Here is an 18,357-nt window from a genome sequence, read left to right as displayed (position 1 = left end):
AGCAATGATTCTGATTCATCTCACCATCCCCAGGCTCAGCAAAGAGCTGAGTGTTGAGTAGCACTGTTCAATATCATTCCCTCTGAGATAATAAAGAGACAGAGGATCTAGTTCGTGCTAAAAAGACATACAGTGTAGTGGGTGAGACAGAGCCTATTTGAAATACGAAAAGAAAATTTCTATGGGTACAAATCATATTGTAAGCCTAGCACCAGAACAAAAGGGTAATAATTGTTGAAGAGAGAAGACACTTTACGGGAGAGGTTTTGAGTTAAGGTTTAAAAAATTAGTAACTTTACTGAGCTTTCTCTTATGATAAAAGTAGTTCATGTTAGAGCAGAGAACTTGGAAATCATAGGTATCTAAAGATAGACAACCTTAACATTATGGTATAGATCCTTTCTGTATTTTTCTCTAAGCTTAACACAGTTAGTCCTCACTTAGTGTCTTTGATAGGTACTTAGAAACTGTGACTTCAGGCAAAATAATGTATAATGAAACCAGTTTTACCACAGGCTAATTGATATGAACAAGAGTTAAGTCCCTATGTCATATTTCTGATAGCAAAAACATCCCCAAACTCCTAAAGACCCAAATACTACTAATATTTTAAAATATTTTATTGATTATGCTATTACAGTTGTTCCAATATTTTCCTTTGCCCCCCTCCACTGGGTAGCCCCATTCCCTCAAGCAATCCCCCCCTCTGTCCTTAGTTCATGTCCTTGGATCAGCATATAAGTTCTTTGGCTTCTCCATTTCCTATATTATTCATAACATTCCCTTGTCCATTTTGTACCTACCAATTATGCTTCTTACTCCCTGCACCTTTTCCCCCATTCCTCCCTTACCCCTCCCAGCTGGTACCCCTCCAAATGACCTCCATATCTATGATTCTGTTCATGTTCTGATTGTTGTCTTAGTCTGTTTTTTTAGATTCAGTTGTTGATAGCTGAAAATTTGTTGTCATTTTACTGTTCATAGCTTTGATTATCTTCTTTTTCTTAAAAAAGTCCCTTTAACATTTCATATAATAAGGGCTTCATGATGATGAACTCCTTTAGCTTTACCTTGTCTGGGAAGCACTTTATCTGCCCTTTCATTCTAAATGATAGCTTTGCTGGATAGAGTGATCTTGGTTGTAGGTCCTTACTTTTCATCACTTTGAATACTGCTTGCCAGTCCCTTCTTGCCTGCAAAGTTTCTTTTGAGAAATCAGCTGATAGCCTTATGGTTATTCCTTTGCAGGTAACTCTCTTCTTTTTTCTTGCTGCTTTTAAGAGTCTCTCTTTATTTTTAATCTTTGGCATTTTAATTATAATGTATCTTGGTTTGGTCCTCTTTGGGTCCAACTTGTTTGGGGCTCTCTGTGCTTCCAGGACTTATATGTCTATTTCCTTTGCCAAATTAGAGAAGTTTTCTTTCATTATTTTTTTCAAATAAGTTTCCAATTTCTTGCTCTTCCTCTTCTCTTGACAGTCCTATGATTTATGTTGGAACATTTGGAGACGTCCTAGGGTCTCTTATTCTCTTCTTATTTTTGAATTCCTTTTTCTTCTTGCTGTTCTGGTTGGATGTTTCTTTCTTTCTTATGTTCCAAATCCTTGATTTGAGTCCTGGCTTCATCCCCTCCACTGTTGGTTCCCTGTAGATTTTTTTTTATTTCACTTAGTGTAATCTTCATTTCTTCCTGGGTCTTTTTTAATTTTGTTGCCATCCTCAATGAGTTATTTGAGCATCCTGATCACCAGTGTTTTGAACTCTGCATCTGATAGGTTGGTTATCTCCATTTTGTTTAGTTCTTTTTCTGAGGTCTTGTTCTGTTCTTCCATTTGGGCCATGTTTCTTTGTCTCCTCAATTTGGTAGCCTCCCTGTGTCTGTTTATTTGGATTAGGTAGAGCTGCTTTGACTCTCTGTCTTTGGTGGCATGGCCTGTCTGGATGAATGTGGCTTCTTTAAATCCTTGGTTGTTGGACTTCCATACAGCTCAATTTTCTGACAGTTCTGGGTGTTATGTGTTTTGAAGTCTAGTTGTAAGTCTTTCTGTGGTTGCACAGAGAGGGGAAGCATATTTACCTCTGCCTCTGGCTTGATCAGAAGTCACAACACTTCTCATGTTAAACATTAAATAAGTGTGAGCTATACATATATTTAAGACAGATAAAGACAAGTAATATAATTCTCCAAACAACTTATTTCAGTTCCAGGTCACAGGTGACTGGAGTTCATCCTGGCAGCTCAGAGCGCAAGGCAGGCACCTGCACTGGACAGGAATCACATTCATTGCAGGGCCACTTATGCACACATCTACACCCACTCAGACTGGGACAGTTTAGACACACCAGTCACCTAATGTACAGATCTTTGGGATGTGGGAGGAAAACTGAGGACCAGGAGAAAACCCACACAGATATGAGCCAACTCCACACACAGAGTGGCTCCAGCTGAGAATCATTTTTTCCCCTCATTAATGTTATAATGAAGTTATGTTGAACAAAACAATGTTATTCAGGACTTGCTATACCTAAAAATTGCTTTTAAGTATCTGGCCCATAATAACTCATAGTAAGTCAATAAATGGTAACTAAAGTAGAACCAAAACCTGCTGGGGGAAACTGTAAATAGCCTGCCCAGGGAAAGCAGAAAGGCTATTCCTTAAGCATCTCTGGATTGGGGGAAAAAGAATTAAGATGCTGCAGCTGCAAGAAATCCCGCTTCCCCCTCCTGCTATACAGGAGTTGGGCCCAAGGAGTCCCACTGTGACAATCCCCCTGAGAGATCTAATTCAGGACTCAGAGAGAGAAACCTTAGCAACATTGGGACCGAGCTTTTTTTTTAGATTACTCTGATAATGACATGCTAGACAAAGCTGGGGAGCTGCCTGAAACTGCGCTTCCAGCTCTGCCTGTGGCAGCAGTCCTCAGGGTGAACATGCTGTGGTCTCTGCTGCCTCCCCAAACGTCCCTGGGAGGGGGCTTCAGGAGGCCGGGTGCCCTCACAGCACAGTGCTTATCCGTGAGGGTAGACTTAGCTGCCCCCTCAGACCTGTTTCTTCTTTCCTTCCCTTCCATTGCAGATGAAGCCCAGGAAGCAGAAGCCATTCGGATCCTGACTTCAATCTTAAACATTCGTGAGACTACATCTAGCAAAGCTCCCCAAAAAACTGTCTTTGTTCTGAAAATCCTGGTCATGCTTTACTACCTGATGATGAATTCTTCAAAGGCAAGTTTCCCTAGAAAAGCAGCATGTCTAAAATGGAGGAAGAAGTTCCTCTAGTTGAAGGCAGCTGTGTACTGCCCAATTGCATTAGCTTTTGCCTTAAGAGTGAACCCTTACTCCAGAGAAGTTCACATGCTCATGACATGTTTCACTGGTTGACTCCAGCCTGCATAATGGAAACTGGATTGTCTTCTTTCCTTACGAGAGCCTTCTCAGGGTTGCATGGTAAACGGAGGCTGGGGCAGTGCCAGGAAGCCTGCAGGGCAGGTGGGCTCTGGGGAGTCCTTGCATAAAAAGGAGTAGTAGCTTTAACTACACTCAGTTAGTGAGTCCCCCCAGGGTGCAGTTTACTTGTGGCACCTATATGTCTCTGCCTCCCAATGTTGGTTCAAAAGGCCCTAATGAAGATCCTACAAGGATCTCACTTTGCTAAGGAAGTGTACTTATTTTGTTAAGCCAGGTGGCTTTTTCTGGTGCCCCCTCGCCCCACCCAGCACACATGTACTAGCTGTAAGGATCCAGTGTGCTCACAAGTTTCCAACAAGAGCTCAGTGGCTGGTGTGAGAAGCTGATGGGTCCTTTCCCACGTTTCTGGGGTTGAGCATAGGGTGGGGCTTCCCAGTGTAATGCTTACGTGTGACAACTCCCTTTTCTCATGGCAATTCTGTTTCAGGCACAAGAATATGCCAGGAGAGCCTTCGATCTAGCTAAGGAACAACAGCTCAGTGTCCATGAACAAAACACCATTCAAGAATTACTAAGTCATATCTCAGCTGATGAAGTTCAGCCCATTACTCAGTGACCCATGGGTTCCGCATCATGGTCTATTCATGGGACTGTTGAATATCTAACATATTCCTGCTTTACACAACTGCTATGTGGTATCATACTATGAATTGCTGAAGTTCTACCCTCTTCCCCTGGGACTTCACACAAAGTGTATTTTTATTATAGCACAGCGTGTGTGAGGAGATATAGAGCTTCAGGCATACGAATCAGTAAAACCTGTTTATCATGACTTTTGCACTTGGTTTATTATGACTTTGTACAACTTTGAGTAATGTGCTGTCAGCGCACTAATATGGAATTTGTGTTTAAACTACAAATAGTTTATTATATTTCCCAGAAGTCTCCCAGTGATGTGTGTTTCATAGACCTTTACCCCCCAAAAATTGTTAGGGAATAAGCTATATTGGAGCAAAGTTTCCCTGTTCTACTGGAATTAAATTAGCATTAATCTGAGGTAGTTTGTGGTTAAAATATCCATTATAATTCCTAGAGCAATCACTAAGAAAATTACTCTAAAAATAGTTAAAAATTAACAAGGGAATTAAAATACACTAGAAAAGGTCCACTTAATGCCAAAGAAGGTGGTGAAGGAAAAATAGAGGGACAAAAAGGAAATGAGATATATTGAAAACAAGTAGCAAAATGCAGACAGAAATTATAGGTCTTTGCCAGAGAAGGCCCTGGGCCTTGCAAGGAGCCCCAGTACAGATTGGCTGAGATACCATTCCAGTTTAGTGTCTTTCGCTTCCTAGACAATGATTTGAAGCTGATGTGAGCCATCTATACTGTACGAGAGAAGCACTCTGAAAGGCCCCATATGATGTAGAGGACAGGGTGCAGGCCTTGGAGTCAAATGTGCCTGGGTTCAAATCCCACCCCTCTCAATAGCTTTGTGACCTTGATTCCCCCCATAACCTCATTCATTATTATTGTAAAATGGTTTAGATGTGGCCATGGCTGTATCAGCTTGTCCCCTGGATGACCCTGGTCACTTAGCATATCTTTTCTTAATTTTAGCTCCAGACTTGCCAAACAGCCTGCCCATGAGCACACCTGAGTAGATTTGCACTCAGGAAGAGGATATGCAAGTCAAGGACGTGTTGCAGAGTTTTATGTTCCTCACTGTAAATTAATTCACTCAGATACATAATGAAAGTAGGTCAGATAGACCACTCTACACCTTCAGGGCTAGGTAAAATCTGCTTGGAACCCCTTCCATAACTTTGGGCATTCCTATGCTTCCCTAAGCTGCGTATGAAGTCCCAGGGCCTGACTTTCCTACCAGCCATCTCTCACTCCAGCTTTCAGCTTTCAATTGCGTTCTCACTCTCCACTGCTCATCTTGTAGTTGTTCGTTCATCTCTTTAGGAACACAACCCTTTCCTCCTCCTTCTTCTTCTTTTTTTAAAAGTATATTTTATTGATTATGTTGTTACAGTAGTTCCAATTTTTTCCCCTTTGCTCCCCTCTGCCCAGTAACCCCCTTCCCTCCAGCAATACCACCCCCCTTAGTTCATGTCCATGGGTCATGCATATAAGTTCTTTGGCTTCACCCTTTCCTATATTAATCTTAACTTCCCCTGGTCTATTCTGTACCAACTGATTATATTTCTTAATCCCTGCACAATTTCTCCATTTCTCCCTCTCCCCCCTCCCAGCTGATAACCCTCCAAATGATCCCCATACCTATGATTCTGTTCCTATTCTGGTTTGCTTAATTGGATTTTGTTTTTACTTTTCAGATTCAGTTGTTGATAGTTGTGAGTTTGTTGTCATTTTTTGTGTTCATAGTTTTGATCTTCTTTTTCTTGAGTAAGTCTCTTTGACATTTCATATAATAATGGCTTGGTGATGATGAACTCCTTTAGCTTTACCTTGTCTGGAAAGCACTTCATCTGCCCTTCCATTCCAAACGACAGCTTTGCTGGATAGAGTGGTCTTGGTTGCAGGTTGCTTTTCATCACATTGAATACTGCTTGCCAGTCCCTTCCTGCCTGCAAAGTGTCCTCTGAGAAATCAGCTGATAGTCCTATAGGCACCCAATCTAGGCAACTCTGCCTCTCTCTTGCTGCCCTCAGGACTCTCTCTTTGTCTTTCACCTTTGGCATCTCAATCATGATGCATCTTGGTGTGGGGCCCTCTGGGTCCAGCTTGCATGGGACCTTACGTGCTTCCCAGACCTGTATGTTCATCTCCTTCACAAAATTTGAGAAATTTTCCTCTTTTTTTCAATTCTTGCTTCCTCATTCTGCCCTGGTTGACTGTTTTTTTCTTCCTTATGTTCCAAGTCATTGATTTGACCCCGGTTTCCTTCCCTTCACCATTGATTTTGTGTGGATTTTCCTTTGTTTCACTTAGCATAGCCTTCACTTTTTCCCTTATGCATTTGCCATACTCAAGCATATCTGTCAAGCCTGTGAGCATCTTTATCACCAGTGTTTTGAATTCTGCTTCTGTTAGGTTGTGTATCTCCTCATCTGTTAGGTTGACTATCTACTCATCGCTTAGTTCTCCCACTGGAACCTTGATCCGTGTCCCCTTTGGGGCCATACTTCTCTGTCTCCTCATTCTGACAGGCTCCTGTGTTTGTTTGCCTCTGCATCCCAGGTAGAGCTGTTGCTCCCTTTTCATTGTAAGGGGCAGAGCCTTAGGGATTCGTCAGTACAGGGTGACCTGTTTCACCACGTTGTGGCACTGTATGTGGGGGAGGGGTCTGAGAGGGAACAATGCCACCTGCCCAGCATTTGCCCCTTTTCCAGGCACCTCTCCCACTTCTGCACCTGACTGACACCCCTCTAGCTGTTGCCCTGGCCGTCGTTCCTAGAATGGGTGAGTCTGCGGACGTTCTAGGACCATGGGGGTCCTTTAAACAAGCAGACTCTGCTGAGACCAGCAGTTTCTGCCTCCGCTCCAACCCCCACTGGTCTGCACAGTCAGAAGCAATGAGGCTTGATTTTCCCCCGTGCTGGGACCGTGAGCTTCGAGGTCTGGTGAGGAGCTGGGAACGGTCCCCAGGTGTCCCTTCTGACTTTTTAAAGTGTGTGACTGTGCTCTCTGCCAGCCTGCTGTTGCCGCCGCTGCTGCCACTGCTGCTGCCACCACCACACCGCATCCTCTCTGCCCCGGCTCTGCCCCTCCTACCTGTCTGGATGAGTATTTCTTCTTTATATCTTTGTTTGCTGGACTTTCATGCAGTTTGATTTTCTGGAACTTCTGGTTGTTTCTAGTTTTGAGGTAGTTGTATTCCTTCTTAATTGTGGAGGGAAACGCAGCGTGTTTGTCTACACCTCCATCTTTGCCGGAAGTCCTATTTGTCCTGCATGTTCTATTTTCCCCTTTCTTTTAGATTGGTTATATATTTTTTCTCATTCCATTTTCTCCCCCTTCTGCTAATTTGTAACTTATACAATATATTGTGTTTCTATTATTTTAGTGTTTAGGACAGGAATTCAAATAATCACTTCTAAGTTATCAAAGTCTGAAATTATTCAGAATGCTTACTCTCATTCTGGACATACAAGGTATTTAAAACTTCTTAACTCAATTTTCTTTCCCCTAACTTATATATTACTACTGTTATTTATTTCAAATATATCTTAAACACACAAGCCATAATTATTATTTTATAAGGTAGTTATATTCTTTCTTGCTTTTATACCTTCTATTTGGGCTTACATTACTAATAAATCCTTTAGTAGTTCCTACAATGAACCTGTATTCAGCAAAAATTCATTTTGAGTGATTGTTCTACATTCCCACTATATAACATATTATCATTGCATAGCTATGGACCTGTGCTGTGCAATAAGTCTCAGATGACCAAGGTTAGAACCAAACTGCTCTACCAACAGTAGATTCCATTATAGTGTAGAGGGTGAGGTGTCTCTGTATTCATAATGGCTCCATGAAGAACGACATCCCTCAAGAACAACAGGTCACACAAAAGAAATATTTGGTAAAGTAAATGCTTCAAGAAAGACAATGAAGCATCACTTAAATGACAAATCATGTCATCATTTTGTTTGATAGAAAAAGTATGTCTTTCCTGATATTCACCAAAATTGATAATGTGATGGAGATAAATATTTTATTTTATATGTATGCATACATATAGTTTCAATAGTTAATAAATACTTAAACAGTAGCAGATTTTAAAATCATATAAGTAAGTTTACTGTTGAGACCAGAATATAAAACTAAGGTGCTACATTAGAAATCTTGCTTGCTTGAAAACCTATGTAAGATTACAGATCATCCAGAACATGTTAATGAGCAAAGAAAACAATTTTTCAATAAAAAATTATCATTAATAGTTTGAAAGTCAAATGACAACAAACTCACAACTATCAACAACTGAATCTGAAAAGTAAAAACAAAATCTAACTAAGCAAACCAGAATAGGAACAAAATCATAGGTATAGGGATCATTTGGAAGTTTATCAGCTGGGAGGGGGAAGGGGGAGAAATGGGGAAATGGTGCAGGGATTAAGAAGCATAATTAGTTGGCACAAAATAGACAGGAGGAAGTTAAGAATAATATAGGAAAGGGTGAAGCCAAAGAACTTATATGCATGACCCATGGACATGAAGTAAGTGGGGTGGTATTGCTGGGGGAAGGGGAGTACTGGGCAGAAGGGAGCAAAGGGAATAAAATTGGGACTACTGTAACAACATAATAAAATATACTTAAAATAATAAATAAATAAATGAATAAAATAGTTTGAAAGTAAAGTTTCTCCACAAGAAACAAAATGGGAGGTAGGGGATGAGAATGGTAGCAGCCAAAAATGCCTACTGGAATCCTTCCTTTTCCTGGTTTGAGCAAGCTGTTAGTATCATGCACTCAGGCGAGGAGGCCCTGGAAGGAGATCGAGCTTGTGGGAAAGATAAGAATGCGAATTGAGATTGGGGCATGGAGAGTTTGCGATATTTATGAGACATTTGAGAAGAGATGAAAAGGTAGGCGACTGGACATGCAATCTGACTTTAAGAAAAGAAGCTCCGGTTTGAAAGATTAACTTGAGAGTATCATGTGGATGGCAATTAATACCATGGAAATGCAGAAGCTCACCTGGGCAAGAGAAGAGCCTAAGGAAATACCTTGAAACTGAATGTCTAATGGAGAAGAGCTGAACCCAGCAGAGGAGGCTGGCATAATTTCAGACTTATTCAGACTATTCACACAAAGAATTCCCACATGCCTTTCACCCGGATTCCCCAAATGTTAACATTTGCTTTACCATTTTCTCTCCATGAGTGCCTATTAATATGTATCACTTGAAAGTAAGTTGCAGACATTTTGCCCCTTTGTCCCTCAATATGTAATATGTATTTTCTAAAAACAAGGAAACCCTCTTACATATTCTCATAAATATAATCATCAAAATCAGGAAATTAACATCGATATGATGCTATCAGATAATAAAATACAGACCTTATTCAGATTTTCCCAATTGTCTTAATCATGTACTTTAAAGCAAAAGCAAATCCCTGAGCAAGCAGTGCACTCAGTTGCCTCGTCTCTTTAGGTAAAAGAGAGGCACAGAGTGCTGCTGCTCACATGTTCTCTGACTTCCCTGGGAGAAATTCATCCAGTTTTCTTAGAAATGAAGAAGCCAAGGCCCTGTGGGAGATCGGAAGAGCTGTGATTCACTGAGGGTGCGGTAGGTTGGGGCTTTGGGGCTGGTGGGTGGACGGGAATTCTTGGGAGAAGCCTGTTCCCTGGTCTAGGAAATCCCTGCAGTGAAAGACACAGCTGCAGGGAGAGCGGTGACGTGGGGACCCGTGTGACAGCCAGGCGGGGCTGCACAAGTCTCAGAGATCGTGGGACGTTGGAAAACAGATGGGGACGTTTCATAGGCTTGTTCCTTAAGGGGAGGAAATTCCAGGATCCAGCACGTTGGGAAGGTGTCTGCAGCCTGATTTCTGCCAAAGCCCCAGTCAGGATGGTGGGGAAACAATCACCAACCCCTCAAAACACCTCCTGCACAGCCACACACATTGGTCTACGATGTGGCTCTCCAGAGGCAACTGGGGGAATTTGAATATGGACTGGTAGTTAGATGGCATTGAGGCATTACTGTCCATTTTGTTACCTGTGGTTAAAAGCTTAAAGAAATGTCCTCTTTAAAAAAAGAGATGTGCTTTTCGACCGGAACCGCCATCTTTCAGTAATTTGCCAAAATGACTCACACAGAGGGAAAGAGGACACGTACCTGCTGTATGTTCTCTAGGCCTTTTAGAAAACAATGAAGTTGTTCCTTTGGCTACATACATGTGAGTCTACAAGAAAGGTGATATTGTAGACAGCAAGGGAATGGGCACTGTTCAAAAAGGAATGCCCCACGAATGTTCCCATGGCAAAACTGGAAGAGTCTACAATGTCACCCAGCATGCAGTGGGCATAGTTGTAAACAAGCAAGTTAAGGGCAAGATTCTTGCCAAGAGAATTAATGTATGTATTGAGCATATTAAGCACCCAGAGTTGAGATAGCTTCTAAAACATGTGAAGGAAAATGATCAGAAAAAGAAGGAAGCCAAAGAGAAAGGTACTTGGCTTCAACTGAAGCATCAGCCTGCTCCACCCAGATAAGCACACTTTGTGAGAACTAATGGAAAGGAGCCTGAGCTGCTGGAACCCATTCCCTATGAATTCATGGCAGGAGAAGTATGAAAAAAATAATAAAAGACTTCTGTACTGATAAAAAAAAGAGAGAGAGACACACGCTGGAGTATGCAGGGGAGAAAAGACACAGCATGTGAGTTTTGCTTTAAAATGCTTAAGAAAAAGAAATACATGATTTAAAAATAGAAGTTTCTGGTAGTTTTAAAATCTGGGGAACTTACTAAACTATTCTCTCTACTTTTGTCCAGTTCGAAGATTTTCATATAAAATAAAATAGGAGTATAGGTCACATACCCCTGGTGTTTGGGTGAAATGGTAGGACATAATAGCACACCCCCAAATCATTCTGGGTTGCAACAAACATTATCCCCAGGACTCTGTTAACTCAGCTTGGGCTCTCTACCCTCCCAAGTTAAAGAACAGCCTTAGTTCCAGAGTCCCAGACCTGTGCTGACCAGAGTTAGTTCCTAAAGGTCTCATCGTTGTTTTTCCCAGGAAGCCTTTTGAAATGTCCTGCAAACACAAGTCCTGGCTCAGCCCAATCTGCCAGAGTTCTTCGGGTGGGAACACAGATTCTTTCAGTCCCCTGAGGCCCTCACTGCACCTTGCAGCCATTTTTAATGGCTTTCAGCTCTCATTTGCTATTTGAATCTTAACTCACATGTCAGTCCAGGAGAGCATGCTGAGCAGGCCCATGACAAGCTCATACCATCTGCATTAGTATTTTTCTCCATCATCTTGACAGTTGCAAGTTGGCAATATTACAATTCAGAAGGCACTCTGTGTTTGAAAGGAAAATTATGGTTTTTCAGAATGCAGCTGGTGTGTGAGTGAATAAGAAGTTTCTATGAAGCTTTTTTCTTCATTTTATGATATGAATATAATAAAATGTGGATTCAGCATGTGGTTCTTACTTTAAAAGAACAACCAAAAGACACAGAATTTTGGGGACAAAGGCAAACAAAGCATTCCGTTCCATAGTAATAATTTTAATAAAAAGCAAAAACAGCAAAACAATGATTTATAAATGATTTCTTCTCTGTTGAAGAAGTTAACATTGTTATTGCTGTATAAATCACTTGGAAATGAGCTCTTTTGGTGCCTAGTTAAAATATGATTTTTACAGCACATTTTTAGTTTGCCAGTTAGGCAGGAAAAAGTAAAATTCACTTTCAGGAGAGAACTTAGTTGAGGTACAGTGCACAGGTGAGACAGAACCTCAGAAATCACTCCATAAATTTAGGAGCAAACTAAACAGATGTCTCACGTGTGAAAAACACCAGCAAGACAAAACAACCAGAGAAGGAGTGTTTTCCAGTGCTCTTTTACTTCAAGTCAGGTTTGTGCATTATGCTAGGGCAGTTGCCTCTGAGAAATACATCGCACATGCTACCTGCCTAGAACTAAGATGTTTCAATACTTATCTGTATCAATTTCTTTCTCAGTCACCCAGTGGCTGTGGTGTGCAGATAAATGTTTAACAACCAGCTCTCCAGGGGGGGAAAACTTGATATGCAATATTTCCCCTTCTCTGTGGGGTAAATACTGCCAACATGGCTGATGTCAGGCTACCAATGTGATGTTGCTGAACGGTGGATTTGGGAAGGGATGCACATAGCACACCATTATAGAGTATTTTCACGATAGAAATATAATAGATGTCAATCACCTCAAGAGTGTAGATAGTAAGATGTACTAAAATAATTAGAAACTGATGAATTTTGAGTATTTAACCTATGTCTTTAATATAGTGTATTTAATTATAGGTTTTTATAATTTATTGATAGTTTTTAATGATCGCTGTGTTTAACAACCAGCTCATAAAATTCCTGAAAATTTAACAGCCTGTTCTCTTGGGCTGTACAAGCCAGCTCCAGCCCACCACTGGTATTCTGGGCACCTCCAGGTGGGATTAAACAAACCAGCTACCTGCCTAGTCCTGCCTTCACCAAGACCTGTATTAGTTCTGCAGAGTAATTAAAAGCCCCAGCTCTTCCCTTCTCAGAGATCAGAGTTCTTTCTAAATAAGAGCTTCTGGGAGTCCCACTCAGCAGAATTTTAGCTGCTTTATTGGCTAGTTCCCTCTGCTCTCAGGGCTGTCATCCCTGCCAAGTCCAGATGGTGCTGTTGGACTATCAGAGCTGCCTGAGCAGACCCCCAGCCTTCTGCACTTCCTTCACCCTCTGTTTGACAGATTTGATTCAAGGCCCTGGCACCTCCTCCTTGCATTTGATGCAAAGCCAGCAAACCTAATACAGGAAGAGCCAAAGAAACCAGGTGCTAAATCACCCAAGGTCAGGCTGCTCATCAGCTTTCCAGCCTCCCAGTTGTTGGAGGCAGTTATTCCTCCAGGACTTTTCTATGCCAAGTACACTCCCTATATCTTACACTATAGCATCATAGAATTTCAAGGATGGATGGGACCCTCCAATCGTTAAGTCTAAACCACAGCATGCTTGAGCAGCCGCCAACCCTCTCCGCCCTCCGCAGCATCTCTTTTTTCCAGCTGTAAAGCCGCTGTCTGCCTGCTTTTATCCCTTGGCATTGAGCCATGATCCACAGGCAGGAGCTGTTTGATAACTGACAGTGGAGGAAGCCAGAGGAAAGGAACCTGCTGAAAGCCAGGCATATGGTTAAAGCGCTTTACATCCACGATTGTGTGTGCCACATTTATAGGTGATGAAACAAAAATTTAGCAAGATTAAGTGACTTTCCCTAGGTCACAGAAGCTGTAAGTTAATGAGTCAGGATTTGAACTGGGGTTGTCTAGCTCAAACTGGCACCATTTACATGAGTCCATGTTGCTTTCTATGAAGTGTGACGATTCTGACAGCTAGTAGTGAATACAGTTGTTGTGATGACTGGCTAGTGTGGTGGGAATGAAAAATGTATCACTTTAAGAGAGGCACTCAAGTTCCCTTCGAGAAGGGAGGCGTCTGTTCAGGAAAATGCCTTAAATAAGCCACCCATGATAGGTGAAATCATCAAGGAAAGGGTGTTGGCAGGAATCAAATTAAGAAAAGGAATGGCTATATGGCTATACATGAGAACATAAATGGATTTGGTTTATCCCACAGGAGACAGGTAGCATGTGGGATAGAAGGCGAGGGAGTTCCTCTGTAGTGTGTTATGAGAGCATCTTATGAATGGGGGTGCCATGTCTGCATTGCTGGAACACCTTCCACTTCCCCCCACATCATTGAAACACACAGGCACGTGTGCACATACACACATTGACTCATCTGAATTTTGTGTGTGTGGAAATGGGGAAGGAGCCGAGCTTTGTGTCTTAGCTGATGCAGCATACTGATGACACACCACTGTTGCTTAAAATGAGGTAGCAGAAGTCTGGACTCAGCAGTGACTGCCCAAATATAAGTCCCTTAGAAATCACAGAGATCCAAAGGCCCAGTTACCAGACTTGTCTGGATCTTGAGGGGAAAGAGGTCCCCAGCTGATATCTGGGCTACGACAAGGAAGATTCTGTACCTACTAGGGGCTGCAAGGGGGATGCGTTGTGAAACTGGAAGTGGGAGAAAACTTTTAACTGTGGCTGATTGTAACTAGAACATGTGTATCAGTCAAGATTCCCTCTCAGGTATGCCTGATGGGAGAAGTTTGGGACCTTTGAGCCCTTGGCCTCTGCAGAGGCCCACAGAGGTCTCCACAAACCCAAAACATTTCACAGTGAGGGAACATGAGTCAAACAGAGGCCAAGGAAGCCTTCAGTCAGCTGTGCAGGGGCCTTTTCCTTCACATACCATCACTGATGGATTGAAATGGGGCTAAATGGTTTTAGGTGGCCTAAGGAGGGCACAGGCCATGAGCCAGCTTGCACCATGGAAATCTCATATGTACCTTTGGACTCTCACCTAAACGCCATCCCAGAGCTGAATCCTCCACAGCTGGCACATCAACACAGACTTGAAATGCTTGAAGCTGTTTTAATCCAGAGCAGAAGGGGAATGGGCAGAGGAAAGGTCCAGGATGGCAGCAAGTGCTAGGTGCCATGGAAAAATAGACACCTCTGAAGTATGCTGAATTGGATGAGGAGGCAGACCGCCTGGGTCCAGCCTTGCAGCTGACTAGCTAAGTGACCTTGGCTTCTGGGATTCAGACCCCTCATCTCTAAAACGGGGACTGCACTGGTCTCCAGAATGCTATTATTCCTGTGGCCTCAAATCTGGTTCGATAGGTGACTTTCTTAGAGTTGCCTTGGAGCCTCAGTGAACAGGAAATGTCAGAGCAAGACTACTGAACTGGGTTGGGGTGCCAGCACCAGGCCCAGGATAGTGCCTCATTTTGGCGCGGGAACCACACCTGGAGAAGGAGATTCAAAGGCTTGAAGGGATGTTTTTGTATTCTGCAGTATGAGTTTTAAAAGGGAGAGCTGCAACCATAGACCCGGAAAGGAAGTATAATATAATTTTAAGAAAGGATTAAAACAGTATATTCCTGAGATGGATGATTTTTCAGTTAAAAACATTTAACAGCCATAGTCTCATCTTGAGTCTCAGAGGCAGTCAAAAACAGCACCAGGTTTTCTATTAGGCTACAGCAGCAGATCTAAGAACACTAACTGCAAGGACAGTGACAAGGATGACTGTTGTCAGGGCTCTCCACAAAACATTTGCATAGACTGACAGCAAATAGAAGCCTCACCCCCAGGCACAAAAGAAAGGGATAAGCTGAAGTGTCCTGTTTTACTGACTTTGGATTCACTCTCTGAAATGACCATAAACCCACCTCAGAGAGCCCTGGCTCTAGGCTTCCCCACACAGGTCATTCTGGTCCATTCACTTCCAGGAGGGTCAGATATTACTTGGATGATCTTGAAAGCACCAGTTACCTGCTTCAGTCTCCCCCTGACTTACATTGAGTGTTCTCAAGATTAGCATTTATCAGGCCTTAAAGAGATGAGGCATGTCTCTCCCATTTCAACAGAGGTGGATGAGAAACCATGTCTCCTATTTATACAGAATAACTTCAATAAACCCTACCTCTTATCAATACATTTTCATGATTCTTTCATTAAAACCCACAGAAGAGCCATTTCTTCCTCCTTCCCACTAGAATTCCAAATGATCCCAATTTCTTATTCCTCTCACTGGAATGCCATAAAACTATCCCAGTCCTTTCTCCTTCCTTTCCCACTTCACCCCAAGCCCAACTGTCATGGACTGTCCTCTTAGCTGGAAGCAATGAGCCTGTAATTGTGACACTAGTATCTTATCCACTTAAATCCACATTCTGGCAACCCCATACCCATCATCAACCAGACAGATAGCATAAAGACATTGTTCCCAATGCAGAATCATATATATTCTGAATGACTGAGCTATTGGCATTCAAGTTTTGACCAGTTTCAAGATGCTACTACTAGATAACGGGAAGACCGTACACAGACATTGCAATTTATGTTACAGAAGACAGACAGTAAGTTGTTATACAAGAGTCAAGAGTTTCAGGTTATACACGGTAACACCCAAAGGCTGCTTGAATGCACTGCGAGCCTTATTCCTTTCACGTTGTAAAGCCTCTGAGAAACCGCATCCCTTTTTAGGGCCCCTACCACTGTTTAGTGCGCTAATGCTCAGAATTCATGGCCTCTTTCTTTCTTAACTCCCTCAGAGGAGGGGTGATGAGCAACTGTTATAAAACCGATGTGGGCGGTATTCTTCCACCATCTCCCACATAATGCAGTCTCATTAATGAACTCCAGCCTCAAAGTATCCCCAAGAGGTAAACAGAATAGGCATCTTCCCTACTTGGAGAATTGAAAAATGGAGGCACAGAGACCACCTGATTATATAAGTTCAATCAACTGTTTAAGGAGAGAGCCAGAACCAGGATCTGGCTCTGTGCCCACATTTCTTCCAACAGGCCTTGTGGGCAGCCGTGACAAGTGTGGCCCAGCCACCTGACTGGGGCTCAGAGTTCACAGCCAGTGTAGAAAATCCTGGAGGGGGGTTATGGTCCAGCTGTGATGCAGCTTTCTCTGCTTCCAGACAGGGCTAGGTTCCAAGTGATGATGCCAATGACTACAGATGTCACTAGCAGCTGGAAAATGAGCCCCCTTTGACAAATCTGGATGCACTCTCTAGCTACTCTGTTCAGGATGGGGCCCAGTAGCATGCTTTTAGATAAAGTGGGGAGGCTGGGATTACACTAAGCAGTGAGAATGAGTGAATGCAGCTTCCAGAAGGCCATCACCTGGCTTTGATGTTGACACAGAAACCACCTGGCCAAGTCCAGAGGACAGACCTAGAACTATCTTTCTAATCCCACCCTGAGTGGTAAGATACATGTCTTACCCTATATAAAGATGAAGTATTACCATTTTCAACTCTATGGGACACATTACTCAAGTTAGTTTAGGGGCATGCACCCTATCCTGGACTGTGTGGCATCTCCATTACACTGTGCTGAACATTTTCCAATTGTACAACCATTACATGGTGAGGTCTGATTTTAGCCACACTATTTAAGAGCCAATTTCTATTTAAATGTGTTTGAAAAAATGAAATTTTCTGACCTTATACACATTTTACATTTATAGCAGAATACATACAGTTTATACACCCAAATGGATGTTGTTGCCTTCAAAATAGCCACCTTGGGAAGATGTATGTTTAGTCTAGTGAAGCTGACCTTACTCAGAACATTTCTAGAACCATCCTTGAAAACTGTTTCCTTATAAGCTTTCTCGATGTTGTTAAGTCTTTGTCCTTTAAGGGTAGATTTATTTTTCAACAAATGATTTTTTTTTAATAGCTAAAGAGCATTAGAAGATAAGTCTGATAAATCGAATGGGTGATGGAGCTTGGGATTACTTCTGGGGAGCGGTGGTGTAAAAAACAAGACCTGACTATAAGGTTGTAAGCCCTCTTTCCTTGTATCATTTCAAAGATAACTCCAAACAGGAATTCTATGTGATCTTGGCACATGTGACATCACAGCTCAAGATTATGGTCTCCCAAGGAAATAACCCTGATTATGGTAACTCTTGAGTGTGATTTGGTGTATTTGGTTAAAATAAGGTAGCCTTGCTCATTTTCAGTCATACTTTGTATAGCAGAAGTGGAAAACTCCCTTTCCATGGAAGGGAAGGATCATCATCTACTGCTTAAAGAGTTGAAATGAAAAGCACTTGGTGTCATGTCTACATTATCTAACCCTCTCCCCCCGCCAGTGTGCAATGAGTAAGTCCTGATACTTGAGTCTCTCCAGTCTGGAAAAGCAGGTAAGGACAGGTCTCTGGAATCTGGATAAGTCTAGAATGTCAAGGGGATTGGAGTGTGTTTCCAATCGCTGTATCTACCCAACAGGCCCGCAATACCAACTCATACAAGAAAACCTCCTACAGCTAAGCAGTACACAAAGCTTCAGCAGAGGAGGGGCAAAATGATTATCTTCCAGTAGCTTTCCATGATATAAACCAATGGCTTCTGGGTGACAAGGGAAAATTGTCCATTGAAAAGAAAGTCCATAGTGTTTGGTTCTAGTGCACGCTTACGAAATAAAGTGTGTGGCCACTAGCTCATTGAAGTGCATTTCCAGCTGAGGCCAAAGGCAGCAAAGGTGCAAGAGGCTGCTGGGGTTGCATTAGCTGAAGCAGGGTTTGTGAATTCGGAGTGGCAGAGCGGTCTGCAGAATGCCCCAGTTACAGAGAAGGATATCTGCCAACCAGCGAAGTTGAAGAACGTTCAATTTTACTTTCGAC

The 18,357-nt window shown here is 42.4% G+C and overlaps 1 protein-coding gene across 2 annotated transcripts in view; it reads left to right on the top strand.

Annotated features, from left to right (window-relative positions):
- Positions 1 to 4,238, top strand: part of ZMYND12 (zinc finger MYND-type containing 12) — a 34,377-nt gene extending 30,139 nt beyond the window's left edge. For both annotated transcript variants that reach the window (XM_090269238.1, XM_090269237.1), the window contains exons 7-8: positions 3,078 to 3,223; positions 3,894 to 4,238. In XM_090269238.1, the coding sequence (XP_090125364.1) occupies positions 3,078 to 3,223; positions 3,894 to 4,022 (275 nt within the window). In that variant the 3' untranslated portion in view covers positions 4,023 to 4,238. The remainder of the gene's footprint in view (positions 1 to 3,077; positions 3,224 to 3,893) is intronic.
- Positions 4,239 to 18,357: the final 14,119 nt, after the last annotated feature.

The sequence above is a fragment of the Furipterus horrens genome, unplaced genomic scaffold (assembly GCF_987537825.1).
Source record: "Furipterus horrens unplaced genomic scaffold, mFurHor1.1.pri manual_scaffold_3, whole genome shotgun sequence".
Classification (NCBI taxonomy): Eukaryota; Metazoa; Chordata; class Mammalia; order Chiroptera; family Furipteridae; genus Furipterus; species Furipterus horrens.
Note: the sequence above shows the minus strand (reverse complement) of the source record. Positions and strands in the feature narration are given on the sequence as shown.